We start from the raw sequence: 23,821 nt of genomic DNA, 5'->3' as shown, positions 1-23,821 counted from the left end.
AAAATCTAATAAAATTATGATAAACCCTAATTCCGGAACCAGTTCCGGAATTCCGGAATTGAAATCCAATATCGAAAATCAGTTCCGGAATTGGAAACCATCCGATATTGCAAGCCCTAGTTCCAAAGCTGGGCGACTTCGACTTTCTCATATTAAAAGTGTCGGGCCTAGCCCGACGTACGTGCGCGCTGCACGCGTTCCAAAGCTGAGCGACTTCTACTTTCTCATACTCAAAGCGTCGGGCGTAGCCCGACGTACGTGGCGAGCTGCACGCGTTCCAAAGCTGAGTGACTCCGACTTTCTCATACTCAAAGCGTCGGGCGACTCGGGCGTAGCCCAAAAAAAAATCAAATCAAAAAATCAAAATATACTTTATTCATGTAGGCCTAGCAACAAGCTCTTATGAATCGTAATTAATCTTAATCTAATTATCAGAGCAATTTATTGATGTTAATATTATTCCATAATAAAATTGATAAAAAAAAAACCCGACGTACGTGATACGCTGTACGCTTACCAAAGCCGGGCGCCTTCGGCGCCCTCATGCTCAAAGCATGGGGCGTAGCCCGACGTACGTGGTGCGCTGAACGCGTTCCAAAGCCGGGCACCTTCGGCGCCCTCATACTAAAAGAGTCAGGCGTAGCCCGACGTAAGTACATGACATGCTGTGCGCTTACCAAAGCTATCATACTAAAACCGTTAGCTTTTTAAGCATGTTTTATGCTAACATATCGAGGATCAACATGATGAAAGGTCCTTGAAGGAACTAAATTGCCTTAAATCATAAAAAATATGGTTGGTTCAAAAATCTAAAAAGTATAAAATAAAATAAATTAAGTAAAAATTAAAAAACACGACTGCGAAAAAGCGAACTGAAAGGACAAAATTAATTTTTAGTTGTGTTAGTTACTCAACTTAATGAATGTAAATTAGAATATACCTAAGTGTTCAGTGAAGGTTATAAACAGCAAACGCAAAAGTTTAATGCTCATTTAGGATCGTGACTGTACCAGTGTATTTTATTTCGATTGCAGTCGGGGACCTTTTAAATGGGAAAATGTCAATACATCAAGGTCCGACTGCAATTGAAATAAAATGCACAGGTACAGTCACGATCCTAAATGAGCATTAAACTTTTGCGTTTGCTATTTAGGTATAACCTTCACTGAACACTTATATTCTAATTTACATTCATTAAGTTGAGTAACTAACACTAACTAAAAATTAATTTTGTCCTTTCAGTTCGCTTTTTCGCTGTCGTGTTTTTTTAATTTTTAATTTATTTATTTTTTATCCTTTGGGTACAGAAGAACCCTAAAAATGGTTCTTAATTGAGTATTTTTTATGTCACATGTCAATTTTTATGTCACAAGATCGTCGCCAGGTCATCAGTTTGGGGGTTAATATGGCCGATGGCCAAAGGGAGGAGGAGGGGCGTACATTTAACACATTTAGGGCTAGAACCCGACTGTCGGGTATACTGTTCGTAGCGACTATACGCGCTACATACGGCAAAACCGTGGCTTCGAATGACCCCGTTTCCTCCTACGTCATGCTACCGTCATCCGATTCTAGACCCTAATTTGAAATGACGATGACGTAATTTATGAATAGCCCCATAGTATTACTCTCTATTTAGCTTACGGCGCCTACACACTACGTTTATATCCGAATCCTCTTGCTCAAAGCAGAAACGTGATCAGCCATTGCAAATGCATCAGGCGGCTAATGCAATTAATCTACGCTTGTGTAAAGTGCTGATAGGGCTACCTTTGGCATTTCGACTAAATCGAAAGATATAAATAAATGGGGGCATAGACAAGTGATAATTGTTTATTGATTATGTGCGAAGTTAGTGGTGGGGGAAATACACGCGATGTATACACGGTGTAACATGAGGAAATCGAATAATTTTAACCACGCATTTCTGAGGTCAAAAGAAGGAAAAAATGTAATATGAGTTTAGGTCAATTTCGCTAAAAAAAATATTTTTTGGTTTGTTTTTCCATTTTTTGAATTTGTACATAAAAAATAAATATTATTGGTGAACTTGTCACTTAAAATTGATTTTTACATTTTTTTTCGTAAAACCTACTTTTTGCAAAGTGTTACTTGTCACTTTTTGACACCTAACAATAAGGATATTTAGACTACGTCCCATAGCAGCATCATCGCCATCAAAAAGGCGTTCTGCAGTATGTAACCATAAAAACATGTTTAAAAAAAAAAAATTGGTATTAACTCTGAAACTAGGCGAATATCAAAAGAGTTTATAGGACATTTTTGTCTCTAAATATGATCAGAAATACGCTATTGAAATTATTCGGTTTCGTCATGTAACACCGTGTATAATTTATACTATTAATAGTATAGTGTATATTTTATACAAATAATACGACTCGCACGAGGAGGTGAAAACTTCGATCAACACCGGGAAGGGAGTCGGCATTCGCATTTATTCAAAAACACACAATAGAATTACTTTTTCGAACAAGATTGTGGCATTTGAGTCATGTCCATTCATTTTTGTTCGGGATCCCGCGATGTGGCACCGTCCGTGCCGATCTCTCTTCTTTTTCCTCGCGTTATCCCGGCATTCTGCCACGGCTCATGGGAGCCTGGGGTCCGCTTGACAACTAATCCCATGATTTGACCGTCCGTGCCGATCACTGATCATTATTATATTATTAATAACCCTAAATAAAATTAAGAATAATTTAATAAACCCATCAACTTTCTACAACGTATTGGTCTCAAGTAAATCCTCGTCTACTTATAACAGTTATAACTTCGAATGTGGACAGCCCTAAAGGGACTCGAATCCCATCAAAGTTAGCGATTGTCCCTCGGTTGAATGTCCTTCATTACCACTAACTCGCAGTCAGGGCTGTATTCACTATTTAGCTATGCATGAGCGCTGGAATACAAATATGGGGACTTTTGTCTGTGTGCAAAACAAAGTTTAAACGACGACTTTTGATTTGAGTTTAAAATGACAAGTTTTTGAGTTTATCGCGGACTTACAGACAGACGCGGCAGGGGACTGTTTTATAAGAGTCTGCGCCTCCAATGATCTCCTGAGGGACCATGCAATCACCAATCAGAAAAAAATCTTGTACATTAACACGTCATGCCGAAGCTTCATTTGCGTTGGTAAGTATAAAATATAATATATTATAACAACGACATCTCTCGTATAATTTGATCAATAAACTAAATAGTTCCAGCTGTTGTTCGAAAGACATTTTGAAGGACTGGATTAGATCATTTCATCGTCATCATCTCAGCCATAAGACGTCCACTGCTGAACATAGGCCTCCCCCTTATGGGGGGCGAATGCCATAATCGCCACGCTTGGCAGGCGGGTTGGCGATCGCAGTCGAGTACACCGAATTTGAGGGACGCTGCTGCCCGTCCACCGGTGGTCTTGGACGTAGTTTAAGGACATATCCGGGTCCTCATCAGATCATTTGGTTTTTGAATTACTGAAAGTATCACTTGTCCATATTTTTCTGTTTTGAAATACCTATAGTTTTCCACGATACTAGGGTCAAAAAGATTACTGTGTTACGTCTTTCCTGTAGACATACACAAGAGTTAAGTGCTATAAAGGTTAATTTTCTTATTTAACCCTTATCCACGTGAAAAGGTCCTCCTTTTATTTGGAGAACTATGATAAAATTATTACTTACATGCCCACAAGCTGTTAACTATTGCCCACAGGAGAGAAAAATGTACAGTTCGCGCGAACACACTAGTTTTCTTTCCTGTGGGCAGTAGTTAACAGCTTGTGGGCATGTAAGTAAATGATTTTATCATAGTTCTCTATATAAAAGGAGGACCTTTTCACGTGGATAAGGGTTAAATAAGAAAATTAACCTTTATAGCCCTTAACTCTTGTGTATGTCTACAGGAAAGACGCAACACAGTAATCTTTTTGACCCACTAGCATGATTGTATCGAGATGAGTGTATCGATATATAAAATATAAAAACTTATGTGGACTTTGGTCTGTGTGCCGAAACACGTGTAAGCAAAAACTTTTAACAAGGTTTGATCTTTGAGTTGCTGGCGAGTTCTATCGCCATTACTGTTTTCGTAATAATCGTTAGCGTCTGGATACAATATTGTAAAGGTAACTATTGATACATTGTATTAAATCGTAGGGATGTTTACAAAAACAACATAACTGACTACACTGGTTGACACCTGAAACTATTAACAATGTTCTTCAAAAAGTGTCAACCGCGTTAGCAGTTATGTTGTTTTTGTAAACATCCCTTTAATTGTAGACGTTGCTAGGTTATTGCCAAATTAACGTGTCTTTAAGTTTGTCAAGTTATATAGTAATTAACAACTTTTACAATATGAACAATCCTTTGTGATTGTTTGATTTAACTTGCGAGGTAGTTAAAACATAACGTGATAAGTGTACGTGTAAATTAATTAACTAACCCGACCGTCAGACCCATCTGATTGTAAATTAAATTTATTTTACAATTGAACATGGAACTACGGAACAAATCAAATTATTTTATGTAATATTTTGATTTGTGTGTTTGTAAGTATAGTCACACTAATAATGTATGTATGTATAAACTCTTTATTGTAAAAAACACAAAACGCAAATTTATGGCACAGGATAGGCAGTACAAAGGCCAAATAGGCAAAGGGTATAATATATAAATTATAAACTGAAATAGATATCATACATTCAAGAAAAAGAGTACTATTATTTATTCTGTGTAAAAAGTGACCAAGTTCACCGGTGGCCTAGGCGGGAATCGAACCCGCGTCTTCAGCTTACGCGGCTAACATCCTGGCCACTAAACCACTCGGCCACGGGGCCCACTGATTACCAGTTCGCCGGACGATATCAGCCTGTCAGTTGTTCGGAACTGTCACCTATTGCGTTTAACTGACAGGCTGATATCGTCCGGCTAACTGGTAACCAGTGAGCCCCTTTACTCCAACTCTTTTACTCCAATTAAAGCGTAATTGGGTCAAACAGATCACTGTGTTACGTTCTTTCCTGTAGACATACACAAGAGTTAAGGGCTATAAAGGTTAATTTTCTTATTTAACCCTTACCCACGTAAAAAGGTCCTCCTTTTATTTACAGAACTATGATAAAATCATTAGTTACATGCCCACAAGCTGTTAACTATTGCCCACAGGAGAGAAAAATGTACAGTTCGCGCGAACATGCTAGTTTTCTCTCCTTATTTTAGAGTGACAGCGCTAGTTACAGGGTAAAGCTAGTTTAAGAGCCAACAGGAGTGGTAATTTCTCGATACAAACGTACTCCTCGTTTTCCTCCGTGGTTTTTGAAGCTAGAACAATGATTTTTTCAATACAGATTAATATTGTCAATATCTGTGTAGGACCGTTTTGATTTTTTTGATATTTTTGTTTTTTAAGGCGCTAGAGCCCTTCAAAAATGGCCAAAATGGCCAAATTGACTATGCCGCAATGAGAGGCGTGGCATTCAAAACTGATATCAATTAGCCAAAAAAGCAAAACGGTCCGACACAGATAATTTTATAATCATTTAGATTTCCAAATTTGGTTACGATTGGTTAAGTTTTGGAGGAGGAAACAGAGGAGCACGAAACCTCGATTTTTGAGATTTTTACGCAGGATTTTTCGCCTTGTCCTTATCGCACTACTTTTAGGTGCCGCTTCCGTTAGCGAGACGGGTATATTTACCTAAAATATTTAAAACTCAGCTCCTGTTTCGTCTTAAGTCTATGATATAGGCAATAGTCTAGCTAGGGCAGCCCTAGCGGCACTTAGTGGATTGATTGCATTAGTGCCTCAGTGCATTTACTTATAGTCTGATAGACCGACTTTACTGCGTTGGGTGACCGGCCATTTAGTACCTATACGACTTATGGTGTGGATACTACAAGTATCCATGTTTGTATTTTGTATATAGGGTTAAGGTGACAGTCTATTTTCAACGACAGCTGCATTATGTTCATTTTACTATGAAAATTTACAATGTCAGCGACGCGTTCAGTACCGGAAATGCAGCTGCGGTTAGAAATGGAATGTTACCATTACAGTTCAAAATGCCGATGTGTATTCGAATTTTCTGAAATAGTGATATTTCCACTAAGAAAATTTTGGGAAGCTTTCTCATATTTATTAGGTTCCCTCATTTCTCGTGGAAATACGTGAAAATTACCTATCTTGAATGTTTCGATTTTTTTCCCATTTTTTGGATTTTATCAATTGCATATATCATATATGTTATTCAATATTTAGTGTGTCATACCCATTAAAAGGAGTACACGTATAACATACACTTACAGTGTTTTGTAAAACAATCAGCAAAAATTTCGCTATACTCGTATGTGTGACTGTGTGTCTCTCTGTGGCACCGATTGGGATGCGGTTTTTTTATATTTGAAAGCAGACGCTTCGTATCAAAATACGCCTCAGAATAAAGAGCCCGCCTAGCTGGTCGTTGACAGATGGTTAAGCCTATAGAATAGTTAATAGTGTAGGGCAGCTCTAGTGCCACTTAGTGCCCGTTTCGGATTTTGAAATAGACATCTATTAGATATCTTTTAGACATCACCAAGATACGATAACGATATGTTTAAGATCTAACCTGTCAAATTTGACATTTGCGCGATTCTGGAGATACTCTTGAACGATTTCCACAGGATATGAAAGAGATCCAATTCACATCTAATAGATATCTTACTCTATCTAACGTAACAGTCACATTGGTTGCCCGAATTGCGCTGCAAAAGAGAACTAGTTGATATCTGAACTATAACGTATCTAGAATGGATCTAGTATATACGTGTCGTCTCTTGTGAATATCTTGAAGTTGGAATACGGTAGAGTGAATGCGTTAAGCCTATAATCTTATAATCTTTATGTTGTACCTACCAAATGTATGTTATTTTACGCCAAATAAATATTTTCTATTCTATTCTATTCTATTCTATAGAATAGTTAGTAGTGTAGGGCAGCTCTAGTGCCACTTAGTGCCCGTGGATTGATATCATTAGCCCCTCAGTGCATTTACAATAGGATTTATAGCCTGACAGAACTATTTACTGCATTTCGTGACTGGCCATTTGGGCCGTCCGCTAGCTGGCAGAACATTTTCTATAGTCTGTATCTTTGTTTTTGGTTGTGTATTTGGTTGGTGCCACTTGCACCAACTCACTAACACGGGGTTAAGCGGTTAAACCGTTAACCCAGTGCCAAATTGTACTGGTAACCATGGTAACTTCAGGTTTAACCAGTTAACCCCGGGTTAGTGCATTAGTGCAAGTGGCGTTTACAGTATAGTTACAGTAGAGTTTACAGTATTGACGAGATCTTTGCAAATTAAACTGATTTTTACAAAATTATCATGCATGTAACTTTACACTTTTAACGATGACATTTTTATTACTTTATTTGTACCTACTTTTTTTGTTGGTTTAAGTGTGTTTTTGGAATTATAATTATTGACATGTCCGGTCCTGCTGTTATTGTATAATTTTAATTATGTGCATGTATTAGTTTGTAAGATTTTTCTAACACAATATCATATTGTTATAGAAATAAATAAATAAAATGAATGAAATGAATGGCCCTAAATGTTATAACAACACCCTAAAATTTACAAATTGTTTGTTTAGTTTTATTTAAATAACTAAAGATACAGAGTATAATAATTACGGGTGGATTGTGCAAAATAACGATTGTGCAAAATTTTTACTTTTTTTAACTTTCTTAAAGTTTATTTTCAGTTTTAGGTAGATACATTAAAAATAAAAATAAACTAGATAACTTATCTATAAATTAAAGCTAAATAAAAAAACCGGGCAAGTGCGAGTCGGACTCGCGCACGAAGGGTTCCGTACCATAAAGCAAAAAAAAAACGGAAAAAAATGCAAAAAGAAAACGGTCACCCATCCAAGTACTGACCACGCCCGACGTTGCTTAACTTTGGTCAAAAATCACGTTTGCTGTATGGGACCCCCAATTAAATTTTTAATTTATTCTGTTTTTAGTATTTGTTGTTATAGCGGCAACAGAAATACATCATCTGTGAAAATTTCAACTGTCTAGCTATCACGGTTCGTGAGATACAGCCTGGTGACAGACAGGCGGACGGACGGACGGACGGACAGCGAAGTCTTAGTAATAGGGTCCCGTTTTACCCTTTGGGTACGGAACCCTAAAAAATACTTACCTACTTATACATTGCTGGAGTTGACTTATACGAGAGATAGTAGAGATAGAGAATTATCCCTTCCCTTCTCCCTTCCTTCCTCCCTTTTTTTGTAGTACCTTTATGAATGGGACTGGAAGAGGGGATATTTGGGATTGGGTCTGCTAATTAACAAATCTTACTTAAGCTCCGGTTTCTTAGGCGCTCCATTCTCTTTCTTCTCCTTGGGGGACGCAGGGGGACTGTGGTCCTTAGTGTCCCCGTCAATATTGGAGGGCGCGTACCCGGAGTCGTTGTTGGTGTTGGGGTCCATCATGGGGATGGGGGACGCCAGGTTCGCCATGATCCTGCGGAGAGATGGACGGTTAGACGGCCTGGGTGCTTGTTTGCTACGCCATGCCAAAGGTAAAGGTTATGATAGTGTAATTAAAGATAATACGTGAAAAGTTTTTTCTTTCTTTCATTGCAGCTGACAAAGTATCAATGTTAGTACGTTTGTAGTACCTATTTTAAGAAACCTTAAAAGTTTTCGTTATTTAGGAGATAAATCTTTAATAGCTACATTCACATTTCGCTTCGCAGAGTATGTCTATAGGTTGAAGAAACATCATCCTATTTAACACGATTTTTTTTAAATACAGCATTTATAAAAATTGGAATTAACTTTCTAACTTACACGAAAAAAAAAAATTCAATATATTTTCGTTAGGCTTTGAACGATCAATTAATAATTGATCAACAAACAATATGCACAGTTTTAATAACAAAACTTCCGTGAGACACAGACATATTAAATATATTAAGAACGGGTCACTCACGTATTTTAAGTCGAAAAACGCTCGACATGTCGTAAACGCAAGCTCCTGATGACACTCCTCGGTACGGAGTGAAACATGTCGAGCGTTTTTCGACTTAAAATACGTGAGTGACCCGTTCTTAATATATTTAATATGCACAGTACCTAAAATTGTCAACCTGTTTTTGAATCACCCTGTATACCCACGTACAACGCACATAAAGATTTACAAAGTTGCAACATTAAAAAAATAATATTCTGAACTAAAGAAAACTCCCCGAGGCAGTTTTCTTTTCTTTCACAGTTGTCCAAGTTTTACTTACAGTGCCCAACTTTGTTAGAATATGTTATACTTTCTTTTCAAAAAAATCTTTATAAAATGTGAGAACTTTTATGAGTTGGCAGGATTTCTTAGGACAAACGAGGAAAACGAGGTAGGACAAACGAAAAACTTTTTTACTACATTTTTACAAAATCATACTGCGCTTATTTTGAAAGTTAACATTTTGTAACTATATATCTAAATGATTCTAATACAACAAGTGACAAGTTTTTCATACAGTTATACTTTTTAGGGTTCCGTACCCAAAGGGTAAAACGGGACCCTATTACTAAGACTTCGCCGTCCGTCCGTCCGTCCGTCCGTCCGTCCGTCCGTCCGTCCGTCTGTCACCAGGCTGTATCTCACGAACCGTGATAGCTAGACAGTTGAAATTTTCACAGATGATGTATTTCTGTTGCCGCTATAACAACAAATACTAAAAACAGAATAAGATAAAGATTTAAGTGGGGCTCCCATACAGCAAACGTGATTTTTGACCAAAGTTAAGCAACGTCGGGAGGGGTCAGTACTTGGATGGGTGACCGTTTTTTTTTGTTTTTTTTTGTTTTTTTTTATTTGCATTATGGTACGGAACCCTTCGTGCGCGAGTCCGACTCGCACTTGCCCGGTTTTTATACAGTAGGGTGACTGCTACATTTATTATCCACTACATAGTAATTGACCACTTCTAACAAATCAGAAAGAAACAAGCCAATTGAAGCCTTATTGTTAAGAGTGGCCAATTAATATGTAGTGGCCAATAACTTACTACATATAGCAGTTACCCTACTTATAGTTCGTTTTTTTAGCATTAGGAATAAGGTAAACAATCTTGATGTGTCTTTTAATTGAAAAACACATTTTAAAAATAAGTTACGGCAAATATGTAACATTTATGAATCTAATACGATCATTTATATTCTTCTGCTTTTATAAGTAATAGTTATTGATTTTTAAAAAGGGTTTTTCAATTAAAAGACATATCAAGATCGCTTACCTTCTTCCAAGTTCTTTCTAATGCTAAAAAAACGAACTATAAGTCACTTAATAAGTATGAAACATATTTGGTTTGATGGCTTTGGGCTGGCTAGAAAAGTATTGCTGCTGGAAAGAAAAACCGAATGCCCCATGCCACCTCTGTCGTATCGAGAGAGAAGGGTATACCTACAGGCCAGTCTCCTCCACAACGGCCGCTAGCATGAACCTTGCAGATCGCGTCGTTGCCAGCTCATCTGCGTATACGCCCATCTCTGTTCTGTCGAAGCTGTGAGAGAGAGATAAATTATTATTTTCATATATTTTCTGTAGTTAAAATTTTATGTATAGCTTGGTTTAATATTCGTACAGTACAGTCACCATCAGATATATCGGAGCCGCCGAGGTGCACAAAAATATCTGAACACGCACTTTAGCTCCTTGAAAATAATATACCGGGTGTGGCCTGTAATACGAGCAAAAAAATTAACTGAAGGCTGTAATCCTCATACTGACCAACATTTGTTCAGCTACTTTTAAAAATAACTTGTGGTTTGATTTTTAACACACTTTAAAGTTTAGTCTAAGACGCAATGTATTGCGAATTTTGTTACGTTTAAGGCATGACAAACAACGTCAATCACAAATGATATGGCATGGCGATGGCGTCCATTGAAGATAATATTTATTTTGTATGAATAAGAATAAGAATAAGAATAAGAATGATTTATTGCAGTACTGTGTACATTAAATTTTGTGGATGGTAATCATGATACAATTAGTTTCAACAAGGCCAGAAGGAAAAATACTCAACTTTAACTATGAAAAATAGGAAGTCTAAATACTTCATAATTTTTAAAAGTCGTTGAACAAAAGTGTCACCATTAGAGGAGTACACTATATGTTTTAATTATTTGCTCGTGTTACAGGCCACACCCGGCATGTAAAGCAGCAATGTACATCCAACCAAAATATGTCATTATCATAACCTCAAATTTTACAAATATTTACGATCATTCAGAAAGTAAACAAACAAGATGGCTGTCATTCATGACCCACATTCCACAGATAAAACACAGACGACACGCGATTTTGGAATTATTCGAAAACAGTGTTGCTAACCCGCGAAGTTTCATGCCGCCTTTTGCTACTGACAAGATTTGCTTGGCCAAGTCAGTAGGGTAGAATTGCCGTTTCTGGACCAGAGTAGGTAGGTAGGGGGGGACCTGGAGGGGGATTTAAATACCTACTCTGGTCCAGAAACGGCAATTCTACCCTACTCAAGTCTATACTTACTATTTTGTTGAAGGGTTGAACTATTTCAACCCTTCAACAAAATAAAACCTTCGATCCAGAAACCACGACGTCCGTCCTCGATCACACGTGACATCTCATTCCGGCCAAAAGCTCGCGTGCTTTATCTAACTCTCACATTTCATAATTTCCGAGCCAGTAAGCACATTGCTGGCTCGTATAGTTTCAGCCGGCCTAGCCAAGGTTACAATCGCTATCGCTTCGACAACGAAAAGCATTATGTCTCTCTATCACTCTTCCGTATTAGCGCGACAGTGACAGTTGCGTTTCGATCGCTACGAAGCGTAAGCGATTGGCATCTTGGCTACGCGGCCTGCATAGAAAAGTTGAGCGGACGCTCATGAGAGTAAAAAAGACTATCAATGTCTGCTTTGCGAGAAATTAATGACAAACGCGACTATTTTGCATTTTTATATAAAATAGCCATACTTTCCGACTTTTGTAAATTTTCATTTAAAAATAAAAAATAATTTAAAAATAAAAACAATTTTATGAAATCAGACAAGTACACACAAAAATACCTAAAGTATCCAATCAAATGATGACTCACGTTAGACCGGGCCTGGTCCGGGCCGGAGCTTCCAGCGCTTCGTTTTCTATCACGTGATCACCGGTTATCTGTCATAGAAAAGTAAGCGCCGGGAGCTCCGGCCCGGACCCGGCCCGGTGTAACGTGAGTCATCCTTAAAACCTGAATCTTATCGATGTCGATTTAAAAGTAACAAAACTAACCTCACATGTGATATGATATCTCATTCTCGTCAAGAGCTCGCGTGCTTTATCTAACTTTCACATTTAATAATTTCCGAGCCAGTAAGCACATTGCTGGCCCGTATAGTTTTAGCTTAGAAATGTTGAACGAAACGCTCCGACACTGAAAGAGACTTTCAATGTATGCTTTACAAAGACGAAGCTCACAAACAGTTTTAGTTAAAGTTGAGTAAAATAATGCTCAGAATGAAAGGGACTGTCAATGTGTCTTGTCTGGACAGGTTAATAATAAGAATAGGCTGCCGTATTTGAACTTCAAGATATTCACAAGAGACGACACGTACCTACTAGATCCATTCTAGATACGTTATAGTTTAGATATCAACTAGTTCTCTTTTGCAGCGAAATTCGGGCAACCAATGTCACTTTTACGTTAGAGTAAGATATCTATTAGATGTGAATTGGATCTCTAAGTCATATCCTGAGGAAATCGTTCAAGAGTGTCTCCAGAATCACGCAAATAATAAATTTGACAGGTTAGATCTTAAACATATCGTTATCGTATCTTGGTGATGTCTAAAATATATCTAATAGATATCAATTTAAATACCGAATCGGCCCAGGGTGCCTAGCTAATGTGCTAATCGTTTACGCTCCGTGGCGTTGTCATCTCTCTCTGTCACTCTACCATATTAGTGCCACAGAGATGGTTACGTTTCGTTCGCTACGGAGCGTAAACCATTGGCACGTTGACTAGGTACATTGTTAAGACAGGCGCGAGTCGCCTACGGATCAAAAAAACATCCAATACGGAAACGGGGAAAGGTATTTCTAAAACACGGACGGAAACTGCAATGTCTGATTCCAAACGACGTTTATGTGGCACACAAGAATTCTAACGTTCCTCGTGATTGCTTAGATGACACAAGGACATCAGCATCAACAGGAGTTTATATAAACCAGGGGGCTTAGTCAAGATGATAATGGTTGACAGAAAGCAGCATTCGATACTTAAATAATATATGTATAGAAAATAGTCACGTGTCTTTTTCTATTCGTTTGGCCCTTGGCGTTATCCTGGGGTTTCTTTTATGAAATGTTAAAAATTTCACCTCAGTTATGTACACACTTGCGAAAGGCATGACTGTTCCATTCGCCATTTTCAACGGTCATAGAGTTATAGGCGCAACGTTACTGGAGTCTTTACTAACAACTAGTCTCTGGTTTCTGTACAATTATTGCTTTCCTTTTTGAGCTTTGCGCGGGCAGTTAAAATGGAAAGGAGTATTAGCGTTTGAGAGTTAACGATTCGTGACTGTTGATTCCTTGAAATATATCTGAATTTAATGTTGCGTAAACTGTACCGTTTGCGGTTTTACTTGTATTTTGTGTTTCTACAATTCTACAACTAACAGCTGTTTGGAATAAGAATCTATTCAGTATAATAGGACCTAGAGCAGGTACCTTAAGTAAATTCAGGAGGATCCAGAAACCATTTGCTGAGAGATTTGTCTAAAGCAGCGGTCGGCAATTACAGGCGGCCCGCGGACCGCATACAGCCCGCGAACCTCTCGCTTGCGGCCCGCGAGCGTCCCTGGCTATTTTGTATGCAATATCGACAAACGACAATGTCTGCTAATGTCATAAATATTACCAAAGTGCGGCCCGCGTGAACTTCGTTAACTACTATGTGGCCCATGGTTGCTAAAAGGTTGCCGACCGCTGTACTAAAGTAATAATTATACACAATCTGTTGAAATATTTATACTTAAATATGTTGCTTGGCTACGGAGGCGGACACGAGCAGAGTTAAAAGGAATCAACAGGAATTAGGAATCAACAGGAGGAAGGAACCAGCATTGGATGCGGATTACGCATCTCTTCTTCGCTCTGATGGATTACAATCAGGGCCGAATTAACCCTAAGGGTCTCCCCAAATATATCGACGCGCATTCGGCAAAAGCCGATAGGAAAAAGCTTTATGTCCGCGCAATAAGAGCGAAAAAGTCGTCGTTCGGCTCGGCTCGCATCGGCCGGCGCCGGCCGACGCGTCGTCGGCTTCTTCGCTCTTATTGCGTGGACATAAAGCTTTTTCCTATCGGCTTTTGCCGAATGCGCGTCGATATATTTGGGGAGACCCTAAGTCAAAGTAGGCAACTGCCTAATAGGGGCCCCGCCTCGGCTAGTTGGCCCCGGCGGCTCAGCACTCATCAAATAAAATTTTGTTCCATAGGGTCAAAATTAATGAGTATTTTTTATTCTTTTAATAATGAGTATGCTTTATTATTGTTTTTTTTCGATCCATTCTTTAAATTAGATTGTCCTCGCAATAAGAGCGAAAAAGACATCGTTCGATTTGGATCGGCTCCGCCGACGCCTGAAGATTGAAATAAAAGACGCAATCTTATTTCCCTGTACTGAATATGCTGTGTGCAGAATCGACTGTAGCGGGCCCTGAGCCTCGCACTGCCTAGGGGCCCCGACATGCTTAATCCGGCCCTGATTACAATGAATACTATTGGTTGAATCCTATCATCTACGCTCGTCTCCGCCTCAATGGAATACCAGCCTTAGGCCCACTTGCACCATTTCACTAACCTGGGATTAAGCGGTTAAACCGTTAACCTAGTGTCAAATTGTACTGGTAACCATGGTAACGCCAGGTTTAACCGGTTTACCCTGGGTTAGTGGAATGGTGCAAGTGGGCCTTAGGCACTTACCAATCATACCATCCTCGTTTGGAACATTTTTATACTTGTACGCTGTACACAGTATAGTCTATTGGTGTTCAAGGAAACGTCTTCAGTAGCCATCTTCTTTTTCATAGTTGCTGAATTGGCTTCATCCCCCATATTCTACTTTAAAGATTAAAAAAAGGAAATAAATCAAAATTAAACGAAAGTCCAAGTTTATAAAGTAAATAAAATAAATGAAATAATCATTGAAAACGTTGAAAATGATAGAATTAGACAATTAATTCACAGCAACAGAAATTCTGATGCGGCATTCTCTAGTAGGTAGTTGTTGTGCAAAGGGTTGCTTGGTTCAGTTATTAGCTAGTACAAGTTTTATATATAAAAGACCTACAATATTGTCGTCTCACTCATCCTCGTTGCTGAAACTCAGGCGGGAGAGGGAGAGAGATAGAGAGAGAATCACTTGTCGTCCTCCTCATCCTCATTACTGACCGACGCCGAGGCAGGATTAGTGGGAGGTTCCGTGCTCTGCAGTCTTGGAGTTTGTGTCAAGTTTTTTATTACCACAGCTACTATACTAAGAGAGAGTCATGTGAGAGAGAGAGACTCACTTGTCGTCCTCCTCAACCTCATTACTGCCCGACGCTGAAGCAGTATTAGTGGGAGGTTCCGTGCTCTGCAGTCTTGGCGTTTGTACCAGGTTTTCAATAACTACAGCTACTATACTAAGAGAGAGAGAGGGAGAGAGAGAGAGGAAGAGAGAGACCTACTTGTCGTCCTCCTCATCCTCGTTACTGTCTGTCGCTGAGGCAGTATTAGTGGGAGGTTCCGTGCTCTGCAGTCTTGGCGTTTGTACCAGGTTTTTTATTACCACAGCTTCTATACTAAGAGAGAGTCATGTGTGAGAGAGAGAGACTCACTTGTCGTCCTCCTCATCCTCGTTACTGCCCGAAGCCGAAGCAGTATTTGTGGGGGGTTCCGTGCTCTGCAGTCTTGGCGTTTGTACCAGGTTTTTTATTACCACAGCTTCTATACTAAGAGAGAGTCGTGTGAGAGAGAGAGAGACTCACTTGTCGTCCTCCTCATGCTCGTTACTGCCCGAAGCCGAAGCAGTATTTGTGGGGGGTTCTGTGCGCTGCAGCCTTGGCGTCTGTGCCAAGTTTTTAATTACCACAGCTACTACACTAAGAGAGAGAGAGAGAGAGACTCACTTGTCGTCCTCCTCATCCTCGTTACTGCCCGAAGCCGAAGCAGTATTTGTAGGAGGTTCTGTGCTCTGCAGCCTTGGCGTCTGTGCCAAGTTTTCAATAACTACGGCCGCTGTGCCACTGGAAGCTGAAGCGATGCCTGACGACGTGCTTTTTGCTGAGCGCTGCTTCTTCGCTCGCTGGCGTATTGCCTAGGGAGCAAAAGAGTTGAAGTAAATACAAACATCATAAAGCTGGAAACAAATTATCGGACGCGGCTGACGGACGCGGCTCACAGCCGCGACTTATAGGTATCTAGATAATGAATATACACTGAACTGTGCAAACTATCGGAGGTAAGCCGTGGACGTAACCTTGTGCTGACCTTGAGCCTTCGGACATCCGACAGAAATCTGGCGCGCTGGATGTTCCTGTCAGCCGAAAACGTCCGCGGACGGTATGCAGAGTATGCAAGGGGTGCGGGACGCGTCACTGCGCTGCGCCAGAAGGACGCGGACTACGCGAGAGCTTGGACGTGCGTACGGTAAAAATGGAGGAAAGAATTATCAAGTATGTTCGCAACAAGGAATTACTGTATAATCTCAAATTAAAGGAGTCTACAGTTCTTTGTGGACTAAGCGTTGTTGCGCGTCCGCAAGCCACGTCCCGAACACTGTGCACACTTTTATGTCGCGCCCGTCAGCCGCGTCCGTCAGCCGCGTCCGATAATTTGTTTCCAGCTTAATAAGTAATACTCGTAACTGCTGCTTGATACACGCACGCAGTAATAAATAGATAATTGACGAAAAACTAAAAATCAAGGTAAAATTGTAAAATATAAAACAATATTATAACCAAACTATTAATTTTTTCAAAACTTTTATAACGCCATCTTATTGAACATGTATATGAAAAAGGCTCTAGAAAGCGACATAATTTTACGATAGTTATTTATACAGTTTTTGTCGTTTTCAATAAAGAAGAAAATTTGAGAAAATTTTGCTGATTAACAATTGCCTAACTTGTTGATAGATGATAACTTTAAGATAAATTTCTACAAGTATTACATGTGTAGACATGTTTTAAATACACCATATATTTTTAAAACTGTTCAATGAATGTTTAATACCTTTAAAATTATATTTAATGTTACGTAATCGTTTTTTCACGCCGCGCGCGTTTCTCGAATTCTCGAAAATGAGGCGCGGAGGGCTGTGTTCAGCGATGAATAAAAAGTATAAATAATGGAGATACAGTTCTGCATGTATGGAATGTTTGATTGAAAATATCCTCCTCTATTATAATATTAATTTTGGTTTCTTAAATATTAATAGTTTTGAGATACTGGGGAAATAAAAATAAGTACATTTTCCTCCCTTTTTTTGTTTATAACTTTTGATATTTTTTGTGTGCTAATACACGCTTCGAATACATTTTTCTAGACATCATGACGAATCTAATGAGGTATCACACGTATTTTTAAGAGTAGTATCTTTATTTTTTACCGTTTTTAGGATCTCAAACAGACTATAAGTGAACTATAACTACTTAGAGTGCCATATACGTCCAGCGGTGGCTGCATGGTTGCATTTTTATCGCTTGTCACTATGCCTGTCACTTTCGCACTTACATACTTGTTAGAACGTGACTGGCATGGTGACAGGTAACAATAATGCGACCGTGCTACCGCCGCAGACAACGCAAAACATCTTTTTCCCTGTAACGCATCACAAGTTTTAAATATAGCTGGTGTGTATTTTTGTGTGTTTTCTTTGATGTCTGTCCCATTACACTACACACGGTATGAAAATACATTTTCAATTTATTTTTACTGATGTTTATTCAACAACATTTTGTTTTGATGCTCGCGGAAGTAAATCCGGCGGGAATTTAGTTTTAAAAAAAACTAAGGAATTATATATCTACACTAAAAATATGTTGACAAAGAATTTTTAGGAATATTTTACAAATGTCTTTAATAATTGAAGCTATTAATTATCATATCACCTAAAAAAAATCACATTATTTTCAAAATATTCTCCTTTTAGTTTTGATACCTAACCCGAAACGTGTCTCAAATATCAAAAATATGTTTTTATTAGTAGTAATTTTTTTTCTCAACATATTCTGTAGGTTTACTTGCAAGCTTATATAAGAACTTACACGAGTATGTCACCTAAAACACCAGATACCCTTACCCGACCTTATTTCAGGTAAAACACACGGATTTCCCAAGATTAGGCATTTCACGGCACCTATCACGTCACATACGGGTATGACCGACGTGACGACAACCCAACGTAACCACAAATGCACAAGACTTGACGGGTCTATTTCATTATAAGAAGTGTCAGAGGAATTTGGACCCTGTTGCTTGGAGATTAGAGTCCAAGGAGCGACGTGACGGAACGGGCACGTCAAAGTGACGGCTTCTACGTGACGTGCGTGGAACAGAAGGAAATAGTGTACCGTTTGGAACAGTACGGCAACCACGGATCTACGGAAGCTGTTATAAGCACCTGTGTATTGAATCTTATACCCGGTTGACGACCGGTCTGGCCTAGTGGATAGTGACCCTGCCTGCGAAGCCGATAGTCCTGGGTTCGAATCCCAGTAAGGGCATTTATTTGTATGATGATACAGATATTTGTTCCTGAGTCATGGGTGTTTTTTATGTATTTAAGTATTTGTATATTATATATATCGTTGTCTGAGTACCTACAACACAAGCCTTCTTGAGCTTACTGTGGGACTTAGTCAATCTGTGTAAGAATAATGTCCTATAATATTTATTTATTTATTTTATTTATTTATATCTTTAAAGGTGCAATTTTTGTATACTTATATATTTATTTACATATATATTTCGGGGATCCCGGAAACTGCTCTATTTCGATGAAATTTGTTATATGGGGGTTTTCGAAGGCGAAAAATCGATCTAGCTGTCTTATCTCTGGGAAATCGCACATTTTTGAGTTTTTATATGTTTTCCAAGCAAAGCTCGGTCTCCCAGATATTTAACTAGTATAATCACCTCTATAATGGGTGTGGAACCAATAATGGGACATAAAATCACAATTCTTACATAAGTTCAGACTTCGGATAGATTAATACCGTTATTCCTTATTCTCACTATAATATTTTAGACCGCTAGGCAGTGCCGTCTGAAACTATATGCTGGGGCCCTTGGGCACATAAGATTTTGGGGCCCTTTTGGTATATTAAGTAAAGAAAGCGAATTAAACTAACATATTTCTACTATGGTCTTCTATTTTTTATGGGTAATTAAATATACTGTTACTGTATATCCTTCGGGGCCCCCTGGGCACGGGCCCTTATGGTGAAGACGGTACTGCCGCTAGGGTAATGTCCTGTTCCCATATCGTACGCTGTGGCATTAATATGACGAGGGCAACTGTCCAACTCAGGTGCGGGTTGTTTTGAGTTTGAGGCGGGATTAAATTGATAAACACTTCCAGGTACACTCCGCTGGGCAATCCTTGAAATTATTAGGAATACCTATGTTCATATTGTGATGAACGCGTCACCCGTCTATCCATTTCCCCCGTTAACTGTATTAAACATGAGACGTGACGTTTCTAAATTTAGAATTCTACCCTTGCTATTTATATCATGTTCTTTTCTCACCCATTTTATTACGAGAACTACACGTGATAGAATAACCGTTGAGTTTTAACACTACGCGATTGCAGGTGACGGACAGTCTTTGTCACGCTGTCACGTAGAGAACGGCCATCATATCCGTACAGTAGGGCTAAGATGTTTGGGTTTTTATCATCTGTTATCATGCCTGTCACGTTCTAACAAATATTTAAGTGCAAGAGTGACGCATGGCATGACAGGTGATAAAAATGCGACCATGATACTGCTGCAGGACTTACTCTATATTGTTAAGTGAAACGCAGCTTTAATGCTTCACCTGTACACATTTTGAAACAAGACAGTTCAATAAAAACTGTTCGGAATTTAATGAAATAAAAGGGTAATAAACCTTTAAAGTGTAATCGAGCAACAATATTGTACTATACTGAGTACTACGGGTCTCAAAACATACCCAAGGTTCTTGAAACGCGCGCACCGATAGGCCTTAGACTAGGCGGACTCTAGATGAACTTACCATAAATATGTATATATATTATAATACAGGAACATCATAATAACACACGGCACCACGGCAAGTAAAATAAAACTGCCGAGCGACGAGTATAATTATGACGTAGTCCGTTAGTATTGAACAGACACTGGTCTACTCTTCTGTCCGTCGAATTAAGATCGAAGACTATAAGTACGGGTCTCCCAACCCAATTGACCTGAGTAAGGCGCTAGACAAACTAGAAGAACTTACCTTAAATATATTATAATACAGGAACATCATAATAACACACGGCAGGTAAAAACTGCCGAGCGACGAGTATATGACGTAGTCCGTATTATTAAAGAGACACTGATCTACTCTTCTGTCCGGTGAGTTGTTGAGACCGAGGACTACGGGGCTCCCGATGCCGCCAGAGACGAGCCAGGCTATGCAGATCATGGTCCACACTCGGCCGTTGCTTTTGTGTTTCGCGTATTTTATAGGTTGTGTTACTGCTATGTATCTGTGGACAATAAAGTTTAATAATTAAATACCTGATGACCTTGATGCCTTTGATAGGAACTGGTGGGAGACGGGTCAAAACCGGGATACGTGGAAAGGGTGGAGGGAGACCTTTGCCCAGCAGTGGGACACTCTAGGCTCATATAAATAAAATAAATAAATAAATAAGTTTTGACATATTCACAGTTTTAGTGGTAGTAGTTGCTATAACGGTCTCCATGAAAACGCATTTAACCGATTTGCAAGACCGAGGTTATCCCCTAATTGCTTCGGAAATGTATGAACTCGCACTTAAGGGATGACTCATGCTAGACCGGGCAGTGCCCGGGCTGTGGCGTCCGACATGTCATTTTCTATGACAGCCGATCGGTCATCACGTGGTGCTTTCCATAGAAAACGAAGTTCTGGAAGCTCCGGCCCGACCACGGTCCGGTCTAACGATAGTCATCCTTAACACTAATCAATGTGTAAACAGGCCCTGGTATAAATAAAGGCCAGTTACACATATCCCGTAGCCACACCCACACTTCCCCGTATTGACAAATACGACTATTTGAATTGAAACTAGTAAATATTGTTGGCATACTCTTTAATATTTATTAAAACAGATATTAAATAACAAAATAAATAAATCATAAATCTAGCCCTAAATTAGCCTGAGGCATTGTTCCCAGGACTGGCTAGTAAATTACGTAAATTCATTTATATCTCCGAGCATTATATTGAAGTAGGTACCTAAAGTAAAGCACAGGTTGTAAACTTGTAATGCATATGTAAATTGCAATGAAGCTCAACTAATTTGTTTTCAGTATCTCCAAGTAGGTATAATAACACTAACTCACGATAAAGGAGAGTCCAGACACGTTTAATTGCCTTTTGCATACAAATGTGTTTCGTCTGGAGGTGCCTTTGCACTTCCAATCAATATTATAACAGTTCGATCTTAAGATAGGTACTTTCGTACTAGTTAGTATAAAGGTGATTAACTTTCTTAGAGATAAAGAGGAGGCCGATGAAGGGGGAGGCCTATAAAGGGGGAGGCCTACGAAGGTGGAGGCCTATGTTCGGGCAGTAGACGTCTTATGGCTGAGATGATTCGTACCGTGTGGAGCATGTCACGTCCATGGCGATGTAGCAGTCACATATCACGGCTACCATTAGATGATATTTTAGACTGCTAGTCACTCACCTGTCAACGGAGATGGCAACTAACTTAAATATGCTAGATGTGGAGCATGTCACGTCCATGGCGATGTAGCAGTCACATATCACGGCTACCATTAGATGATATTTTAGACTGCTAGTCACTCACCTGTCAACGGAGATGGCAACTAACTTAAATATGCTAGATGTGGAGCATGTCACGTCCATGGCGATGTAGCAGTCACATACCACGGCTACCACTAGATGATATTTTAGACTACTAGTCAAAACCTGTCAACGGAGATGGCAACTAAGTTAAATATGTTAGATGTGGAATATGTCACGTCCATCGCGATTAGCAGTCACATATCACGGCTACCATTAGATGATATTTTAGACTGCTAGTCACTCACCTGTCAACGGAGATGGCAACTAAGTTAAATATGCTAGATGTGGAGCACGTCACGTCCATGGCGATGTAGCAGTCACACACCACGGCCGGCAGCCCCCATGCTCCATTAAACTGTAACAAAATATTTAAATTAGCATCATCGTAGTTATACAAAAAATACACTGCGCGAAAAATTGGATAGGGAGATACTGGACTGGCACCCTGTTTTATTGATAGCTCAATAGGTGTCGCTGAGTATAGATTGAAATTAATGCCATCTAAATTATTAAGTGGAACAAAAAGGAACTGACAACGATAATACGTAGGCAACTCTGAAAGTTCTTAGAAAAGGCTACTTAGAGATCATATAACAAAAAGAGGCATATTATTTATGAAAATATAACTCTTTATACTTTTTTTAAGGTATATGCAATTTGGTCGTTATCTGTGTTTCAGGATTGATGGCAATTTGGAAATTGTACGTCGAGCGTTATTCCAATTTCGACCTAAGAATTTTTACGTATTACTATTTATAACGATTTTCATTGTGAGCTCAGCCAACAACAGAGTTACAGTAGGCTTCAGTTATAGTCTCATAATGAAGCCTAGTTCTTGTACATCTGTTTATTTTTTAAATTACACATTTAATCGCTTTTGTAGTTATTCAACGGATATCATAGAGAAGCATGTCATTCAAGAGTGACGTCAAAAGTTTACATCGCAAAGTTGTGCGGTTAATAAAAAATACTGGCAAAAAATTGTATATCAGTAGTTTTTGATATCCCTCATTATTCATATGACACTGTTAAAAAAATCTTGCTTAAATTATTTTGTGTCAAAAAAGCTTGAATCCCGATGGGTACCTCATGAATTTCATACAAAACCTCCGAGGACCTAAAATCGCCATACAAAAAAGGCATTGGAAGAATGAGCTGTGTGCGCTTCAGGGTAATCCTATCCTAATGAAAATTTGTACGCGTGGTCAGAAAGAGATAAAGCACGCATTAAAATAAAGAGTAACGTCCTAATTACTTCAGCTTTTTCTATTCTAAACACTTTCAGTTTGCCCCTCGTAAGGACTGATTTAGACGGCGCGCGAATTCGCATGCAGTTTTAGTTAAGCCCGCTCCACACTCGTGCGCGAATCGCGGCGCGAAGCCGCGAACGCGAGTCTGGAGTCGATTTCGCATATCAGCGAACTAGACTCCACACTCGTGTTCGCGGCTTCGCCCGCGATTCACGCGCATAGTCTGGAGGGCGCTTTACAATGCGGACTGTTGGTTACGTCCAATTCAACCGACCGATCAAAAACCGCAATGTGATGTCTAAATAGGGTTTAAGTTTTAAGTGATTTTTAACTGACTGAGGAGAGAGCTCTCTATTTATACGTACATTTTCTTTGTCTCTACTGTTCCTCAATCTACAGCCTCTGACATATAGACAGACACACGAATAGCGGAGGTTTAGTAATAGGCTTACGTTT

General features: G+C 39.2%; 1 protein-coding gene and 1 non-coding gene across 2 annotated transcripts in view; both read right to left on the bottom strand.

Annotated features, from left to right (window-relative positions):
• The window catches only part of LOC134671409 (dopamine D2-like receptor), a 54,866-nt gene that overhangs the window by 4,528 nt on the left and 26,517 nt on the right, over positions 1-23,821 (bottom strand). Inside the window, exons 2-6 of the mRNA XM_063529263.1 lie at positions 22,361-22,470; positions 20,553-20,805; positions 16,211-16,398; positions 10,472-10,567; positions 8,368-8,532 (exon numbers count right to left, since the gene is read on the bottom strand). Coding sequence (XP_063385333.1) covers positions 8,368-8,532; positions 10,472-10,567; positions 16,211-16,398; positions 20,553-20,805; positions 22,361-22,470 — 812 coding nt within the window. The remainder of the gene's footprint in view (positions 1-8,367; positions 8,533-10,471; positions 10,568-16,210; positions 16,399-20,552; positions 20,806-22,360; positions 22,471-23,821) is intronic.
• Positions 4,770-4,841, bottom strand: Trnat-cgu (transfer RNA threonine (anticodon CGU)). The gene has a single exon. It is a non-coding gene; the product is annotated as a tRNA-Thr (tRNA).

Source organism: Cydia fagiglandana, chromosome 15 (assembly GCF_963556715.1).
Source record: "Cydia fagiglandana chromosome 15, ilCydFagi1.1, whole genome shotgun sequence".
NCBI lineage: Eukaryota > Metazoa > Arthropoda > Insecta > Lepidoptera > Tortricidae > Cydia > Cydia fagiglandana.
The sequence above is the reverse complement of the archived record's forward strand: the minus strand, read 5'-3'. Positions and strand labels throughout refer to the sequence as shown.